The sequence below is a fragment of the Carcharodon carcharias genome, chromosome 12 (genome assembly GCF_017639515.1).
Source record: "Carcharodon carcharias isolate sCarCar2 chromosome 12, sCarCar2.pri, whole genome shotgun sequence".
Classification (NCBI taxonomy): Eukaryota; Metazoa; Chordata; class Chondrichthyes; order Lamniformes; family Lamnidae; genus Carcharodon; species Carcharodon carcharias.
Genome location: NC_054478.1, coordinates 29927463 through 29944072, shown reverse-complemented (window position 1 = coordinate 29944072; position 16610 = coordinate 29927463). Strand labels below are relative to the sequence as shown.

General features: G+C 43.4%; 1 protein-coding gene across 5 annotated transcripts; it reads right to left on the bottom strand.

Annotated features, from left to right (window-relative positions):
- Window positions 1-5092: 5092 nt before the first annotated feature.
- Window positions 5093-14225, bottom strand: tmem177 (transmembrane protein 177). 5 transcript variants are annotated; one of them, XM_041200097.1, is made up of 2 exons: window positions 14097-14225; window positions 5093-6221 (listed from the first exon to the last, which is right to left on the bottom strand). In XM_041200097.1, exon 2 carries the CDS (start codon window positions 6190-6192, stop codon window positions 5257-5259), a length of 936 nt encoding a protein of 311 aa, XP_041056031.1. In that variant the 5' UTR covers window positions 6193-6221; window positions 14097-14225; the 3' UTR covers window positions 5093-5256. The 5 variants fall into 5 exon arrangements, with proteins under 5 accessions (XP_041056031.1, XP_041056034.1, XP_041056033.1 ...); XM_041200100.1 differs by having other exon boundaries at window positions 14131-14182; XM_041200099.1 differs by lacking the exon at window positions 14097-14225 and adding an exon at window positions 13329-13828.
- Between the last annotated feature and the right edge of the window lie 2385 nt (window positions 14226-16610).

Genomic DNA, 16610 nt, shown 5'->3' with positions numbered 1-16610 from the left:
CTAAATTGGTGCAGAGGAAACTGGCAAGATTTCTCAGGACCGCCAATAGGTACATGGAGCTTAATGTGATTACTCAGATGAGGCCCGAGGCTCCTTAGACCTATGGATTCTAAAGTGCTGTGAGCCCACCATCCATTTGAGGCTCCAAAATGAATTTTCCTCCCAAATTTCACCTTTATCAACAGAATATGCAGACACTTCAGTGTCCTGCATCATGCATACTAAGTTCAGCACATAATGGCGGTTTTAGCTACTCACCTGTGCTATTACTTTACAGCCTATGAGGCTGTGGCAGAGGAACAAAGCTGGCCTATATTGAAGAAATTTTCAATTGCCTTCGACTTGGGGAGGGGGTGAAGTTAGGATAATTAATTTTGCATAGTCGCAGGATTGGATTTGGCAAAAGTCCCAGGAAATAATAATGTAGCCTGAATAATGTCAATGAATGAAATGCTGCAGCTATGCTAATCCAGTGGTGCAAATTGTTTTTTTTTTTAAAAAATACATTCATGGGGTGCAAGCCTTGCTGCCAAAGATAACACTTATTGTCCATTCCGATTTGTCCTTGAAAAGGTGATGGTGAGCTATATTCTGGAACTCCTGCAATCATTGTGGTGAAGGTACTCCCACAATGATGTTAGGTAAGGGGTTTATAATTTTGACCCAGTGACAATGAAGGAATGGAAAAATAAATTTCCAAGTCAGGATGGTGTGTGGCTCAAAGAGGAACTTGCAGGTGGCAGTGTTCCCACGCCCTACTGCCCATGTTCTTCCAGGTGTTCACAGGTCGTGGGCTTGGGAGGTGCTGCCAAAGGAGGAAATTATAAGCCAAAGTACACCAATGTTGTTTGGTGGTATAAAAAAAATTAAAATTGTTGTTAGGGAAAAAGATCAGTTTATGTATACCAGTGATAAACAATTATGCCCCTGAAATTCTGAGGGCAAATCCTATTCTCATTGTAAAATGGGGCAGAAGCCATTCAGGCAGTTTTCTGTTTCAACGATGACCCCCATCCCATCCTTGAATTCTACAGGCCTTTTCTGTTCAACTGTCAGCTCCCGTTAAAATTAAGGTCATTGGCACTGCAGCCATGAATTTATAGGTATTCCGCCCACAAAAGGTTGTGTTATAAGAAATACAAGGAAGGTATAGCTGCTGCCGAGGTTGGCTGAGATGGTCAACAGTGAGGAGTTTTGAGCCTGAAGATTACTGAAAGTTCCAAATTAAATACCGTATTTGGGAACAATTTTTTGGAGGGATAACTTTTGGGATCAGTTTGGACTTGGCTCTGACTATCTGGCAATTAATGAAAACATGGTTGATAATATGCCATTTAGTTCAAGAGATAAGGATGCTGATGGTGATGCAGCTAACTGTGCTTCAAACTACGGCGGTGGGTGGTGGTTTGACACTTGCTCTACTACAAAGCCATTTGCCATGTTGACCCATGTGGACATCAGAGACCTCTGAACTCCAACCCCTCCATTCCAACAGCAGGGATGACGTACATTTGTCAGAGAAGTTTAGGGACAAAATTCCAGAGTAGAGGGCCCAGGTGACTGCCTGGCATCAGAACACAACTGATAACTGAACTCTTCTCTTCTATTTTCCTTAACTCTCAGAGGCCTGAACTAATAATTCAGAGAATGAGAGTTTAAATCCTACCACAGGAGCTTGAGAACTTGAACTGTTACAAAACATACAGTATTGAAATAAAAAGCTAATGTCAGCAAAAGTGACCAAGTGAAATTATTGGGTTGTCATAAAGGCCCAACTGTTTCATTAATATATCTTGGGGAAGGGATCCTACTTGTCCTCACCTAATCCGGCCTATAAAGTACTCCAGGTCCATGCAAACGTCTCTCTGAAGCGGCCTAACAAACCACCCAGTTGTCAGGATAACTGGGATGGACAATAAAAGCCAGCCTTGCCAGTGCTTTGCACAGCCTGACAATGAAGTTGTGAGCTCTTTAGTCCCTTCTTTGGCTAACAGTGCCAATTGCTCCAGTGGAAGCAGTTCTCAAAGACAATATAAAATGACATGAGCCATCCAGTATCTTGATTTGGCCATGAACTCAGAACATACGTGCAAAGATGGACTTGAAAGAAGTGGCGAATGAGATAGTTGATTCACGGTTTTAATTTTCCAAAATTCCTGAGAATTGGGGAAGGTTCCATTAGATTGGCAAATAGCAAATATAACTCCTTTATTCAAAACTCCTTTATTATTAACGAGACTTGCTAAGGCTAGGCTCCAATTTCCACTTAGAAAATGACTGTTTTTAGACAAGATCTGCACTCCATCTACAATGGTTAAGCAAATGAGGTGACTCACAAAATCTCTGGTAGCCTCAGGTCTGTAGAGCAATAACAGGTGCAAATGCAGGCACAACTCATTGTTTGGAATTCTGGGGCTTGCATTCTTGGCCTAGTGCTCTGTCTACGCAACAGAACTATACTCATGGATGGTCCACCTTCGAGTTTGTATTACTTTAGATATTATTTCTACATAATTAATACATAATGGCAGTGCCCCTTTTCGAAACAGTCTGCTGGTATAAATCAAGTCCTACTCATCTTGCAAATACAACTAGTCAATTTTCTACAGGGTGAGTTTTGGTGGCTAAATGCACTGGCCTTTCAATGAGACATGGGGTCCAATACAGCTCGAGTGCTAGAAAAAGCAATTCTTTATTTTATACAAACCATTGCAGTCAGCATAAAAGTTATGGAAGACAGTCAGTTATAATTTAAGCAAATAAAAAGTGCAACAAGAGAAAGAGAGCCGGCCCTGTGCAAGCATCCCAAAACATTCCTTTTTTAAAAAATTGTTCAGACAGGATGCACATGTTGCATTTCCAACAATTTAATGATTTTAACTGTGGAGTGTAGCATTTTCAATAAAGGATATGCACACGTCTGTGAAACCTTCAACGATCAGCACAATGAGAACTCAAGGTAGGAAGAATCAATTTTGAAGCACTTCCTGCACATTATCAGACCGCAGAGGTTTTAAAACATGCCTTGTTAGCAACTGTAAAAATCGCAAAGTCCATTCAGCCTCCTAACACCCAGCTGGTACTTATACACTGGGCCCTTATTTAATGTGAACACTTATTATTTTCAATAATTTTGGAAGTCTCAAACTTTGGGTCAACTAACAAGGCAGCCAATTCCTTTTCTCTTCCTACATTTATATTCCTGATTCATGTGTACTGTTTGATTTCAAAATCACCTTAAATATCAAATGTCATGGAAAATTGTGCAAGTTAATACTTCATAATGTTCCCATCCTCATTAACTACCCAGATCCATGCTATTGCTGTATTTCTGATACTGAGAATGATGTGTTCCAGCCACATACAATATACCTTTCTGCACTCTAGTTACTTCATCAATATAAATGGAGATCCTTCTTGGATAAGCTTTGCCCACTGGCAATCAGACTGTAGAAATTCACCCTTCTAGGCAAATTCAAGAGTTGGCTATCAATTAAGGCTGGCATTCAAATTCAGCTCTTTTAGTTACAATTGTTTTCATTGTTTTAACCCACAATGTTTAATTGGGGATTTCTGATAGATCTTCAACACCTAACAAAAACGTTCCCTTACTAATCAATGTAAGAGGGCAAGAAGGAAAGCTTTGCTGACAGATTTAAGTCTACATGTTCCAAAAGACCATGGCCAGAACTTTGCGCTCCCCGACCGGAGGGTTTTAGGTGGGTGGGGGGGTGGTTGGTGGAAACACATGAAGTTGAAGGGACGGGATTCCCTCCTGCTTCCCGCCTGTCCCACTCATAGTGATTTTATGTTGGGGCAGGCAAGCCCTCGGAAGGGAAACTCAACCCTGTCCCAAGGGCCGTTTCCTGCCCAGCCTCAATTTTTAGGCTGGCAGGAGGATTGAAGGCTGAAAATCATCAGAGTTACGTCTCGGGCAGGAAGTGGCCTCTCCCCCTCACCCCAGCCTCTTCCCGGAGGCTACGATCGACCCCTTCAGCACCCCCCCCAAGGTCTTCCCTATTCCCCCTGTCCTGGGACCCCTTGAACTTACCAGGGCCTCCAGTGCTCAGCCTTAGTCTTGGGGTATCCTCCTGAACTTCTTTAGCCAACTGCAGCACTGTCGCAGCAGGGGCTGGAGAGCTAACGGCCAATCAGATGGGCCAGCAGCTCTCCAAGGCTGGATTTCCTCCTGAGCGAGGGGCAGAAGTTCCACCTGCAGCCACTTAATGCTCATTCGAGCACGAAGCAGCTGCGGGGCACTTGGAGTCGGTGGGGATGTGCTCCCCACTGACTTTTCGGATGAAGGCAGGAGAGACCCCGCCATCCAAAAAATTCAGGCCTGTGTAAAATCATCACACTCATGGATTTAGCAACGTGAGAAAAATTGACAGATTTCTTCTTGGTCACCAAAAAGCAAAAGAACCCCCAACACTCCAGAATACCAGCCTGTCAGTTTCTTGCTTTTCGTATAATGTGTTTACATTTCATGAAATCAGATTAACATACTTCTTTGCTATAAAAATGAATGCCATAGGTTTCAGCAACACAACTGGTGGCAAGTCACAAAACCACCAGCGAGTCTGACATTGTTATTAATCACTGTACTGGTTACTTCAATGTAAAGTGCAGGGACAGAGCTTGTTGACTACAAAATTGTAGTGATGCTGGGAGATGGCATGGGGATACTTCTCCTATAAGAAAGCTGGAGTGGGGAGGGGGGGGAGGGGGCGAAAAGGAGGAGAAAGCAAAACTGATTCAGAGGAACACAAAAACTGGGGATGAGAGCAAAGTGAAATTGAAGAGAATTCATTGACCCATGACACTTAAGCAAATAAATACTATCAGATCATTTATTTTCTTTCATGGAATGTGGGTGTCGCTGGCAAGGCCAGCATTTGTTGCCCATCCCTAACTGCCCCCAAGAAGGTGGTGCTGAGCCACCTTCTTGGACTGCTGCAGGTACACCCACAGTACTATGAGTTCCAGGATTTTGACCCAGCAATAATGAAGAAATGGCAAGGTAGTTCCAAGTCAGGATGGTAAGTGGCTTGGAGGGGAACTTGCAGATAGTGGTTCTCCCACGCATCTGCTGCTCTTGTCCTTCTAGGTACTGATTGAGGGTTTGGAAGGTGATGTTGAAAGAGCTTTGATGAGTTGCTGCAGTGCATCTTGTATATGGTACACACTGCTGTCACTGTACATTGGTGGTGGAGAAAGTAAATGTTTAAGTTGATAGATGAGGTGCCGTGCACTGGTTTACATCCAGCAATCTTTCAGAGTATTTTCAATCATCTCTTTTCTGGAAGTATATGGAGCATGTTTTAGTCTGAACCAGTGTTTTGGGAACAGGTTTCCATTTGTTGCATACATTTCCACTCCTTTTTTACCCAGCAGAGAACGAAACGTTCTATTTCGTGCAAGCACTTTATCGTAAAACTCAATGCCTCCCTCTGCATAGTTCTTTGATATTGTAGCTGTTTGGCGGTCTGATCTGTAGTCAAGCCAGTGACTAACTGCATCAGAAAGAAGAAAATAACCCACAAGTCCTATTGCTGCTACAGACAGGTTATAAAAGCCACGTAATAATAGAGGGCCAGAGTAAAGGCCAAGGGCTTGTTTTGCTGCCAGCCCAGTCAGATACGTGCCTGCTAAACAGGCTGATCCCACCAGTGAATGAATAATGGGGCTATTACTTTGCAAATACATAATCTCTCTTGCAATGGCAAACTTCTGTGCGTCAGATGAGAAGGTGAGGGATTCTCGGAGGGCTTTTCCAACCTCACTGTCCCACTTGACGTCCCTGCCATTGATCATGACAATTCGATTAGTTATCCCTTTCCCTTCGTCATCTGTGCTATTGAAATTGGCAGGGATGCCAACGATGGCACCAGCTGGTAACCAAGGAACGCCCGCACTCACTGGCTGAAAGCTGAAGGCAGCAAACGCTGTGTAATTCTGTGTTGAATCCACCCCAGCATCTTTAAGCACCTCTTGGAAAGTATCCTGCAACTTGTCTGAAAGCTGAGCAGGGACTCCTCTTGACCAAGCTTGGTACAACTTTCCATATGTCCGCTGGGGGAAAACATGACAGAAGGCATTGGCAACAAACAGCCCTCCACAGGAAACAGCCAGCAATTTTATTCTATGCTTGCTGGCAAATACAGTAAGTTTCCTTACAAACCGACTTGCCATCACCCAAGTGTATATAGGAACTTGTCTACCTGTAACAGAAAATATAATATTCAGCCAAGGGCAATGCATATACCAAATGCTTTAAATAAAAAATTCAAAATTTAAAACCATTACACTAGGGGAGAAAAACAAAGCCATTCTAAAGTAACACTTTCCTGTAATTTCCTACCTTTATGGCTTTCAGTCTGGCTCACAATTATAATGAATTTGAGCCACAGTATCAGTAAAAATGCTGGGAGAAATTAGCTGCAGACACATTCTGGCAGATCTTTGGCAACTGCATTTTTTAATCTGTCAAACAAGATGATGCACGATTTTACTTGTTCAAGATGCTGAGAGGATGTTTCCCCTCATAGGTTAGAACTAAAGACACTTTAAAAATAAGGGGTCTCCTATTTATGACTGAGATGAAAGGTGCCTGGATAGGCACCTCAAGTGTTGTAACCTGCAGGTCTAAGGATCAAATGCTGGAAAGTGGGATTAGGCTGGGCGGCTCATTTTTTGGCCGGCGCAAACACAATGGGCCAAGTGGCCTCTTTTTGTGCTGTAAACTTTCTATGATTAATAAGGTGAATCTTTCACTCTCAGACGGTCGTTAGTTTGTGGAATTCTCTTCCCCAGAGAACAGTGGATGCAGGGTCATCGAATCTTTTTAGGGCTGAGTTGGATAGATTCTTGATTGACAAGGCAGTCAAAGGTTATCGGGGTACATGGGAAAGTGGAATTTGAAACACAAACCGATCAGTTATGATCTTTTCAAATGGTGGGGCAGGCTCCAGGGGCTGAATGACCTACTCCTGCTCCTAATTCATGTTTGCAAGACAACTCGCTCATTCCAAGTATCAATCTAGTAAGCTTTCTCTGAACTGCCACCAATGCATTTACATCCACCCTTAAATAAGGAGACCAAAATTGCAAACAGTATTTGAGATGCAGTCTCACCAATGCCCTGCATAACTAAGCATAGCATCCTTACTTTTACGTTCAATTCCTCTCATAATAAAGGATAGCATTCCTTTAGTCTTCTTAATTACTTGCTGTACCTGCATATTAACTTCTTGTGTCTCGTGCACTAGAACACCTAGATCCATCTGCACCTTGGAATCCTGCAATCGTTCTCTGTTTAAGTAATATCCTGCATTTGTATTCTTCCTACCAAAGTGAACTTCACACTTTCCCACATTATAAATGTCTATTTGATGCAGGGAAAGAAAAAATACAACTGCAGTTCCACTTCCACTTCCACAAACAAGCAGTGATTTGCCATTTTTCTAGTTGTATGTGGATGCAAATCCTCAAAAAATCCTTTACACTGCTTGTAGTAGCTACACCCAGTTTGGCACAGATTTACAACTTGAAAATTAGGAAAAAAAAAAGTAGCTGCTCAAAACTATCGGCGGACATGGAGGCCACCAAATAGAACTCAGTGCATATGTTCAAAGTCACAAATACCTACTCCTGGTCAGCCTACCATGGTAAACTTGAGCTAATCCAAAAATCTGCTGTCTGCATTTGAACTCGGACCAAGCCCCCGACCCTTGTGCTCACTGACCGAGTGACTCATGGTTAAGTAACGCCTCAGTTTTAAAATTCTCATCTAGTTTTCAAATCCCTCCCATCTCTGTAATTTCCTCCTACAACCACTTCCGCTCCTTGTGCTTATAAAATTCTAGCCTCTTGAGCATTCCCGATTTGAAACACTCCACCATTGATGGCCATGCCTTCAATGGCCTAGGTCCTAAGTTCTGAAATTCCCAACTCTCTCCACCACTCAAAATATTCCTTTAAACCTACCTCTTTGACAAAGCTTTTGGATATTTAGTCATCTCCTTACATGGTTTGATATCAAGTTTTGTTTCATAATGCTCCTGTGAAGCATCTTGGGATCTTTCATTATATTTAAGATACAAGTTATTATTGCTCCAGTCTGCAATGCTGTTTTCCCTGACTAAAGCTTTGCAAGGAACCAATATAACTTGGCATAGTCCACTTACGCTTTAGAGGAATGCAGGGAGTCTTCCAGCATGGAAGTAGGCCATTCGGCCTATCGTGTCCATGTCAGCTTAGAAAGAACTATCCAGTCTAATCTCTTGGTTTGTAGCCCTATAGGTTAAGACACCACAAACGCATATGCAAGTTTTAAATGCAATGAGTATTTCTCCCTGTACCACCCTTTCAGCCAGTGAATTCCACACATTGCCACACCACATACCGCCTCCCCCCACCCACCCAACACTCTGGGTGAAAAATAATTCCTCAGCGCCCTCTAATCCTTCCACCAATTACTCTAAATCTATGATAAAAGCAAAATACTGCGGATGCTGGAAATCTAGAGCAAAAACAAAAATACCTGGAAAAACTCAGATCTGACAGCATCTGTGGAGAGGGATACAGTTAACCTTTTGAATCCGAATGACTCTTCACCAGAACTAAGGAAAAATAGAAAAGAGGTGAAATATAAACTGGTTTTGGCGGGGGGGGGCGGTGGGGGACAGGTTCGGCTGGATAGAGGGCCAGTGATAGGTGGAGATTGCCAAAAGATGTCATAGACAAAAGGACAAAGAGGTGTTGACGGTGGTGCTATTAGCTAAGAAATGTGCTAATGGGGACATTAAGGGTAGAAAGCAGGACGAGCAAGGGACAGATAGCCCTAGTGGGGGTGGGGTGGGGGGATCGAAATAGGCTAAAAGGTAGAGATAAAACAATGGATGGAAATACATTTAAAAATAATGGAAATAGGCAGGAAAAGAAAAATATATATAAATTATTGGAATTACTCTAAATCTATGTCCCCTGGCTATTGACCTCTCTGCTAATAGGTCCTTCTTATCCGTCCATCAAGACCTCTCAGTTTTTTTTTTTTACACTCAAATAGGTCTCCCCTCAGCCTCCTCTATTCCGAAGAAAACAAAGCCCAGCTCATCCAATCTTTTCTCACAGCCAAAATTCTCCATTACTGGCGACATCCTCAAATCTCCTCTGTACCCACTCTAGTGTGATCACATCCTTCCTGTAAATGATGTAACCAGAATTGTCCACAGTATGCTAGTTGTGATAAAACGAGCATTTTACACAGTTCTCCCTGCTCTTTTATTCAAGGGTTGGCCAATAAAAGGAAAGTAACTCGTATGGCTTCTTGACCATCTCATCTACCTGGCCTGCTACCATCAGCTATCTGCAGACATACACACCAAAGTCCCTTGTTCCTCCACACTTTTCATAGTCCTACCATTTATTGTGTATTCCATTAGCATGTTTGTCCTCCTGAAATGCATTACCTCACAGTTCTCAGGGTTCAATCCCATTTCCCACTTTTCTGCCCACCCATTGATGGCTTCCTGTTGTCTACGATTTTCTTCCTTACTATCAACCACACAGTCAATTTTCATGTTATTTGTATGCTGGTTTAGTCTAAATCATTAATCACTTCAGCCCAAATGCATTAAATTACTGCCAATAGTATAACTGTACCACAACGGGACAGTTACATTATCACTTCTGCATCAATGTGAAGTGCATCAGAAATCAATCTACAAAGAACTGACAGCATCTGTCAAGACAATTTCACTAAAGCCAAGTTATGTGAAACCACCTCAATGGGATGGATCTGCACCACTTAGATGAAACTATAGCTTAGTGAAAAGTCAAGGTAAAAAAGTTATTGGATGGTTTCATAGCTCTAGGCCAACATTAAAATGTAATTGAAGACTAGGGGAAGGGAATTGGGATCTGTCAGCTCATCATCACATACAGGCAATGATAGTACCTATTACCTATAGGATAACCAACGCATAGACATTGAATCATGTGGACTGCCCAGCCCACTAGGGAGCAGTCAGGATGCATTTAAACTGTGCAGTGAGCTGAGGACATATTGCATTCATGTCTGCTGTGCAGTCAGAGAGCTTACTTACTCTGGGACTTCACATTTCCAAAGACAGTTTTTATCCCCTGGATATTACAAGACTGAATACATTTTTAAAAAAAGGCAGTCACAGGATGTGGGGAATCACTGTCAAGGCCAGTATTTATTGACCATCACTAACTGACCTTAAGAAAATGGTGGTGGGCCATGTTCTTGAACCACTGCAGTTCTGTGTTGAAAGTACTCGTACAGTGCCTTTAGGAAATTCCAGGTTTTGGCCCAGTAACAACCAAGGAGCTGCGACATAGTTCCAAGTCAGAATGGTGTGTGACTTGGAGGGGAACTTGCAGGTGGTGGTGCTCCCGTACCTATGATTCTGGATTCTGGAACCTGGAGCACTGACAAACACATTTATACTGTGGTTACAGATCTAGTCAGGTTTGAAACCAGTCCTCCTAAAATAAGTGCAGCTGTGGGCTTTATGAATGAGAGATTTTATATGACTATGTTTTGAAATGCTCTGTCTCTGGAATTCAAAGTAAAATGGAGGAATGAAGAGAGTCATCTGATCTGCTAGGAGTTCCACCTGACAACAAACCTGTGTTGCTTGGTTACCATGAGGGAGGGCGGGTCAGGTTAGAGGCGATCAGAAGGTACATGTTGTATTTCACACCTGAAATCAAAGGCAAGAGCAGCTGGGCTGATTGCAAACGGACTTTCAGTCTCTGAAATTTTGGATAGAAAGAATGACAGAGACAAGTCTCAGAGACAGATGGCCGCAGCCAGTGCAGATAAATGGGTCATTCTCAGGATGGCAGCTGTTACTAGTGGGGTACTGCAAGGATCAGTGCTAGGACCATAGCTGCTTGCAATCTATATAAATGATTTGGATGTGAGGACCAACTGTAATATTTCTCTCGTCCTGCTTTCTACCCTTAATTAGGACATTCCTTTAGGTAATCACCTTCAACACCTCTTTGTCCTTTTGTCTGTGACATCTTTTGGTTATCTCCATCTATCACTGGCCCTCTATCCAGCTCTTCTTGTCCCACCCCCCCCTCCCCCTCAAACCAGCTTATATTTCACCTCTCTTCCATTTTTACTTAGTCCTGTTGAATGGTCATTTGGACTCGAAAAGTTAACTGTGCTCCTATCCGCAGATGCTGCCAGACCTGTTGAGTTTTCTTTTGTAATATTTCCAAATTTGCTGTCGCCACCAAAGTGTTAAGTTGTGAAGAGGCTGCAAGGAGGCTTCAAGCAGACTTGGACGCCCAAAGTGAATGGGCTAAAACATGGCAAATGGAATATAATGTGAATAAGTGTGAAGTTATTCCCTTTGGTAGAAAAAACAGAAAGGCAGAATATTTCTTAAATGGTGGGAGGTTCAGAAGTGCAGACGTACAAAGGGTTTCCTTGTTCATGAGTCACTAAAAGTTGGCATGCAGATGCAGCAAGCACATAGTATGTTGGCCTTCATCGCAAGGGGATTTGAGCACAGGAGTAAAGAAGTCCTGCTGCAGTTGTATAAAACTTTGGTGAGACCGCACCTGGAGCACCGTGTACAGTTTTGGTCCCTAAGGAAGGATATACTCACCACAGAGGGAGTGAAATGGAAGTCACCAGAGTTTTGAAGAATGAGGGCTTAACTCACTGAAACTTACAAAATTCTTAAAGGGCGTGACAGGGTAGATGTAAATAAGATGTTTCCTCTGGCTGGTGAGTCTAAAACCAGGGGACATAATCTAAGGATAAGGGGTAGGCCATTTAAGACTGAGATGAGGAGGAATTTCTTCACTCATAAGGTGGTGTATCTTTGGAATTCTCTACCCCAGAGGGCTGTGGAAACTCAATCACTGAGCATGTTCAAGGCAGGAATACATAGATTTCTGGAAACTAATGATATCAAGGGATATGCAGATAGTGTGGAAAAGTGGTATTGGGATAGATGTTCAGCCATGATCTAACTGAATGGCAGAGCAGGGATGATGGCCTGAATTGCCTACTCCTGTTCCTATGTAACTATCTATGTGCAGTCAGCAGAGTGGAGAAGCCAGAGCCTCCTTGGCAAGGTACCAGGCAGAATGCAGGTGGGAGAGATGGTGGTCTCTGGTCAAATAAATGCATCCTGTGGCATTCTAAAGGCTCTGAAAGATTTGCCCTGGTGAGGCCAGGAGCAAAAATCACCAAAGCGGACTTTACTTTTGGTAGTCCTTTCAGGAACTTTCAAAGCAGGAGAAAAGTGCCTTTTGACAGTCACAGGACATTATAACTTGGCAAAGTGGGGAGACATAAACCCATCGGAATCTGGGAGTGGCTGTGGATGGTTTCCTATCAAGACTGCAGTCCTATTGACAGCATGTTGGAAGGATATGCATGGGATTATTGATCACATAAAACATTAATAAGGGCGATCTTTTCCTAAACTACTTATTTATTTAACCTAACATTTAAGGATATTAGTTGCCTACTAAGTAATGTTTAGTCAATGTTGCTTTTAGTTGGTTTCTTACAGCAAAAGTCTTAGGAGATTGAGATCTTGTACAGTTCCTTTAAATTGGTCAATAGGAATTGCAATATAATTTTAAAAGCTCTTGGTCTTGATGGAGAACTTCACTTTCCACATCCAACTGCAATACAGAGTTCGATTGCTCATGTGTGTTGACAGCCCCTCGAGCCAGTTCCACAATTTGATTAGATCACGCTTGATCTGTATCTCAATTCCATTTCTCCACTGATACCCTAACCTAACAAAACTATCTAACTCAGACCTGAAAGCTCCAATTGTCCTTGCATCCACAACCTTTTGGGAGAGTTCCAAATTTCTACTACCCATTGTGTGCATGTGTTTGTGGATGTGTGTGTGGAGGGGGGAGTGGGAGGACAAACATCTGATTCCACTCCTAAATATCCCCACTCAATTTTAAGGTCATGTCCCCTTGCTTTTCATTTCTTCACCATAGTTTCTCCATATCTACTATTCACATTTGAAACAACTCAATCAAATCATGCTTCAATCTTGTTTTTATTACTGGCTCATGGGACCTGGGGTCACTGACAAGACCAGCATTTATTGCCCATCCTAACTGCCCTTGAGAGGGTGGTGGTGAGCTGCCTCCTTGAACCACTGCATTCCATCTTGTGCAGGTGCAGCCACAGTGCTGTTAAGAAGGGAGTCCCAGGATTTTGACCCAGTGGTGAATGGACAGGCAATACAGTTCAAAATCAGGATGGTGCAGGGTGACCAAAGTTTCCATAAAATACAGGATCATACCTTATTTGCACCATTCATCCTAAGTTGCCTCCATCTGGGACACTGTCATGTATTCTGCATCAGTGAAATTTGTGCATGCACTGCATGTATCACGATCTCCTCCCAGGAGCCTGGCACCAGCAACCGATACACGTTCCCCACCACCCCTTACAGTCGTGGCACCCCCTACCTAACAGGTTCAGGCCGTTTCCAAAGCATCCCTTAAGTTTTTCACCAGAAGTTGGTTACCCCAGGATGATGTGTGGTTTGGTGGGGGGAACTTGCAGGTGGCGGCGTTCCCATGCATCTGATACCCTCGCCCTTCTGGGTGGTAGAGGTCGAGGATGCGGTGGAAGGAGGCCTAACGATAGCCTCAAGCCTAGTCTTCGCCGCCTGTCATCGGGGCAACTGGAACCCCAGCATCATCCCTCTGCCAGCTGCAGCTTTTAACTCCAGGCCCCAGTCCATAAAAGGAGCGCGGGGACCCAAGTGAGCTCCTTGGAGAGAGGCATTCGTGAATGGAGGGAAGTTTTCTTTCTTCAAAAACCAGCAGCACCGGGGTGCAGCAAAACCAGACCCAGGGCTGGTGTCCCGGGACCTCGGGGGCCTAGTCGGCAGCTACAGCCTGAGCCCGCCCACCCAGCCAGCCCCACAAACACCCAGAGACCGAGACTGACTCACTGAACACCCGGGCCTGAGGCACCACACTATCAAACATCCTGATCGCTACCCACATTCTCACCCTCTCGCAACCCACTCCCCCAACACTAATTTGCTCTCCCTTTTTACCTCCGGCTCCAGGAAACCGCAAAAGCAGACTCACTTCGCAACACGATCCACTTTACGCCACTTCCCAGCAGCAGGAGCCGTGGCTCCCAAAATACGGCAGGATTTAGGTCACGTGCGCCCCCCAACAACCCCCCCCCGGGCACCAACGGCATGAGCGCGCACGCGCCGCCATCTTTGTGAGGTCAGGGGGTCGGTGAACGAGAGGCCGGGTCAATGAGCGGCCATCTTTCTAAGGACAAGAGCCAACCAGTGCGAGGGTGTTTCGATGAGCGGCCATGTTTGTAAAGTCGATGGCCAACGAACGAGAGGGTGGCTCAACGAGCGGCCACCTTTGTAAGGTGAAGTCCATGAGCAGGCCCACCCATGAACTGGTTTGTAGAGTCAATGAATGACCATTTTTGGATGAGCTTTTTTTTGGACCCTCTTGCTGGTATTGAGTTATTTGTTGGAATTGTCAAATAAAACGATATAACGTATAGAAAAAAAATGACAATTTTTGTAGAGTTAATGAGTTAATATGTTACAGTGCATCGAGTGGGAGGAATTAGTAAATAACCATTGTAAAATATGTTTTGAGAATTAATTTTATGAAGTAGCATTGGTGCCACACAAATACCAGACAATGACCATTTCCAACAAGAGAGAATCTAACCATCTCTGCTTGACATTCAATGGCATTACCATCACTGAATCCATCACTATCAACAACCTGGGAATTACCATTGACTAGAAATTGAACTGGAGCAGACATATAAATAGTTCTGTCGAAGGGTCATGAGGACTCGAAACGTCAACTCTTTTCTTCTCCGCCGATGCTGCCAGACCTGCTGAGTTTTTCCAGGTAATTTTGTTTTTGTTTTGTTTTTATAAATATTGTGGCTACAGGAGCAGGTTGGGAATTATCCAGCAAGTAACTAACCATCCTGTGCTCAAATTCACCATTGAAATGGAGCAGTCAAATGAACTCCCTTTCCTTGATGTATTAGTTGTGAAGTCTGACAGGGAGTTCTCCACCACAGTCTACCACAAGCCTACCTTCACTGGTAAATGCACGCTTTGGGATTCTTACAGTTCCACGCATTATAAGATTGGCCTTATCGGCATCCTCCTAAATAGGGCCCGAGCCATTTTCTCATCATGCAAGCTTGTTGCTGAAATAGGGCACATTAAAAGCATCCTGTGGCATGATGGCTACCCAGCTCAGATTATTTCACGCTGTATATCACACAAACTCATGAACGGGCCTAAGGCCGTCACTTTTGAACCTGAAAAGTACCCAGTCTACCTTAGAGCAACAGGTGAAACTGGCTGTTTCACACTGCCACTATGCAGTAGCAACACGAGTGGTATTTGCCACTATCAGGATGCTGCCGTAAAGCCAAAAATACGTTCTGTCTATCACACAAATGAGTAATGTGGTATATGAATTTCAGTGCCAGTGTAATGCTAGGTATGTAGGCTGTATATCCCAAAGAATGGCAAATTGTATCAAACAGCATGTCCTTTCTGCTCCAAACAAAAACAAAAAATGCTGGAAAAACTCAGCAGGTCTGGCAGCATCTATGAGAGAAAGACAGAATTAACGTTTCAAGTCCGTATGACTCTTCTTCAGAGCAACATTACCCCTTTTGTTGTTTGGAATGGGCATGGTATAGACCAGCCTGCGCTTGCAAAACTCAAGACACAACCAAGACACAACTCCAATATTTGATGTGATTCCATGATTGGACAACATTTGCTAAATAACCCTCAGAGTGCTAAAGATTACGTTGGCAACCAATTTAAGATTGTCAGCCAGGCTTGCAATGTGGCACGTTTGCATGTACTGGAAGTTACGTATATTAGGAATGTTTTTTGCAGACAAAAAGAACATGTACACACATTACGCCTGCTAAACAGCTAAACAAAATAAGTGATAATCATTCCTCAGGGCAATATCTTGACCAATCAGGGTCAAGCTGCCTGGTTTAAATTAAAACAATGTTTGGCAGTTAACTGTCAGTCACCATTAACTGGTACATTCTCCATGGCAACACCTCTACCAATCAAAGTCCACTGCCAACCAAACAGCACTCTCTTCTCATATAGTATAAAGTTGTTGCCTCCCCTGATATTGGTATTCTTGCAATTGCCCTGGTTAGTGCAAGATGAAAAGCTTTGACAAAATGTCTTTTTTCAGCAATACTCAAGTTCTGTACTATGAAATGACTATTTGGAATAGGAGATGATCCCCATTCACACTCCTTCAAGGCCATTGTTCCTGGTGAGGCTTTATAGGCAGGGTGTCTACATTTCAGTGGTTTTGGAATGTAGAGGGTGCAGCGATGCAAGTGTGTAGCCACAAGTCACTGGAATGTGGCTTTAGTCTTTTAAGAAAATTCAATTAGAGATTTCCAGCCAATACATTCAAAATTCCGTTTTTGATATAAAGCATGGTTTCACAACAGCCTAGATTTTTGTACTCAAAGTTCTGGAGTAGGACTTGAACCCACAATCTTTTAATGCTTAGGCGAG

Coding starts and splice junctions, on each gene's coding strand:
- tmem177 (XM_041200097.1), bottom strand. CDS start 6,192: ATGGCAAGTCGGTTTGTAAGGAAACTTACTGTATTTGCCAGCAAGCAT.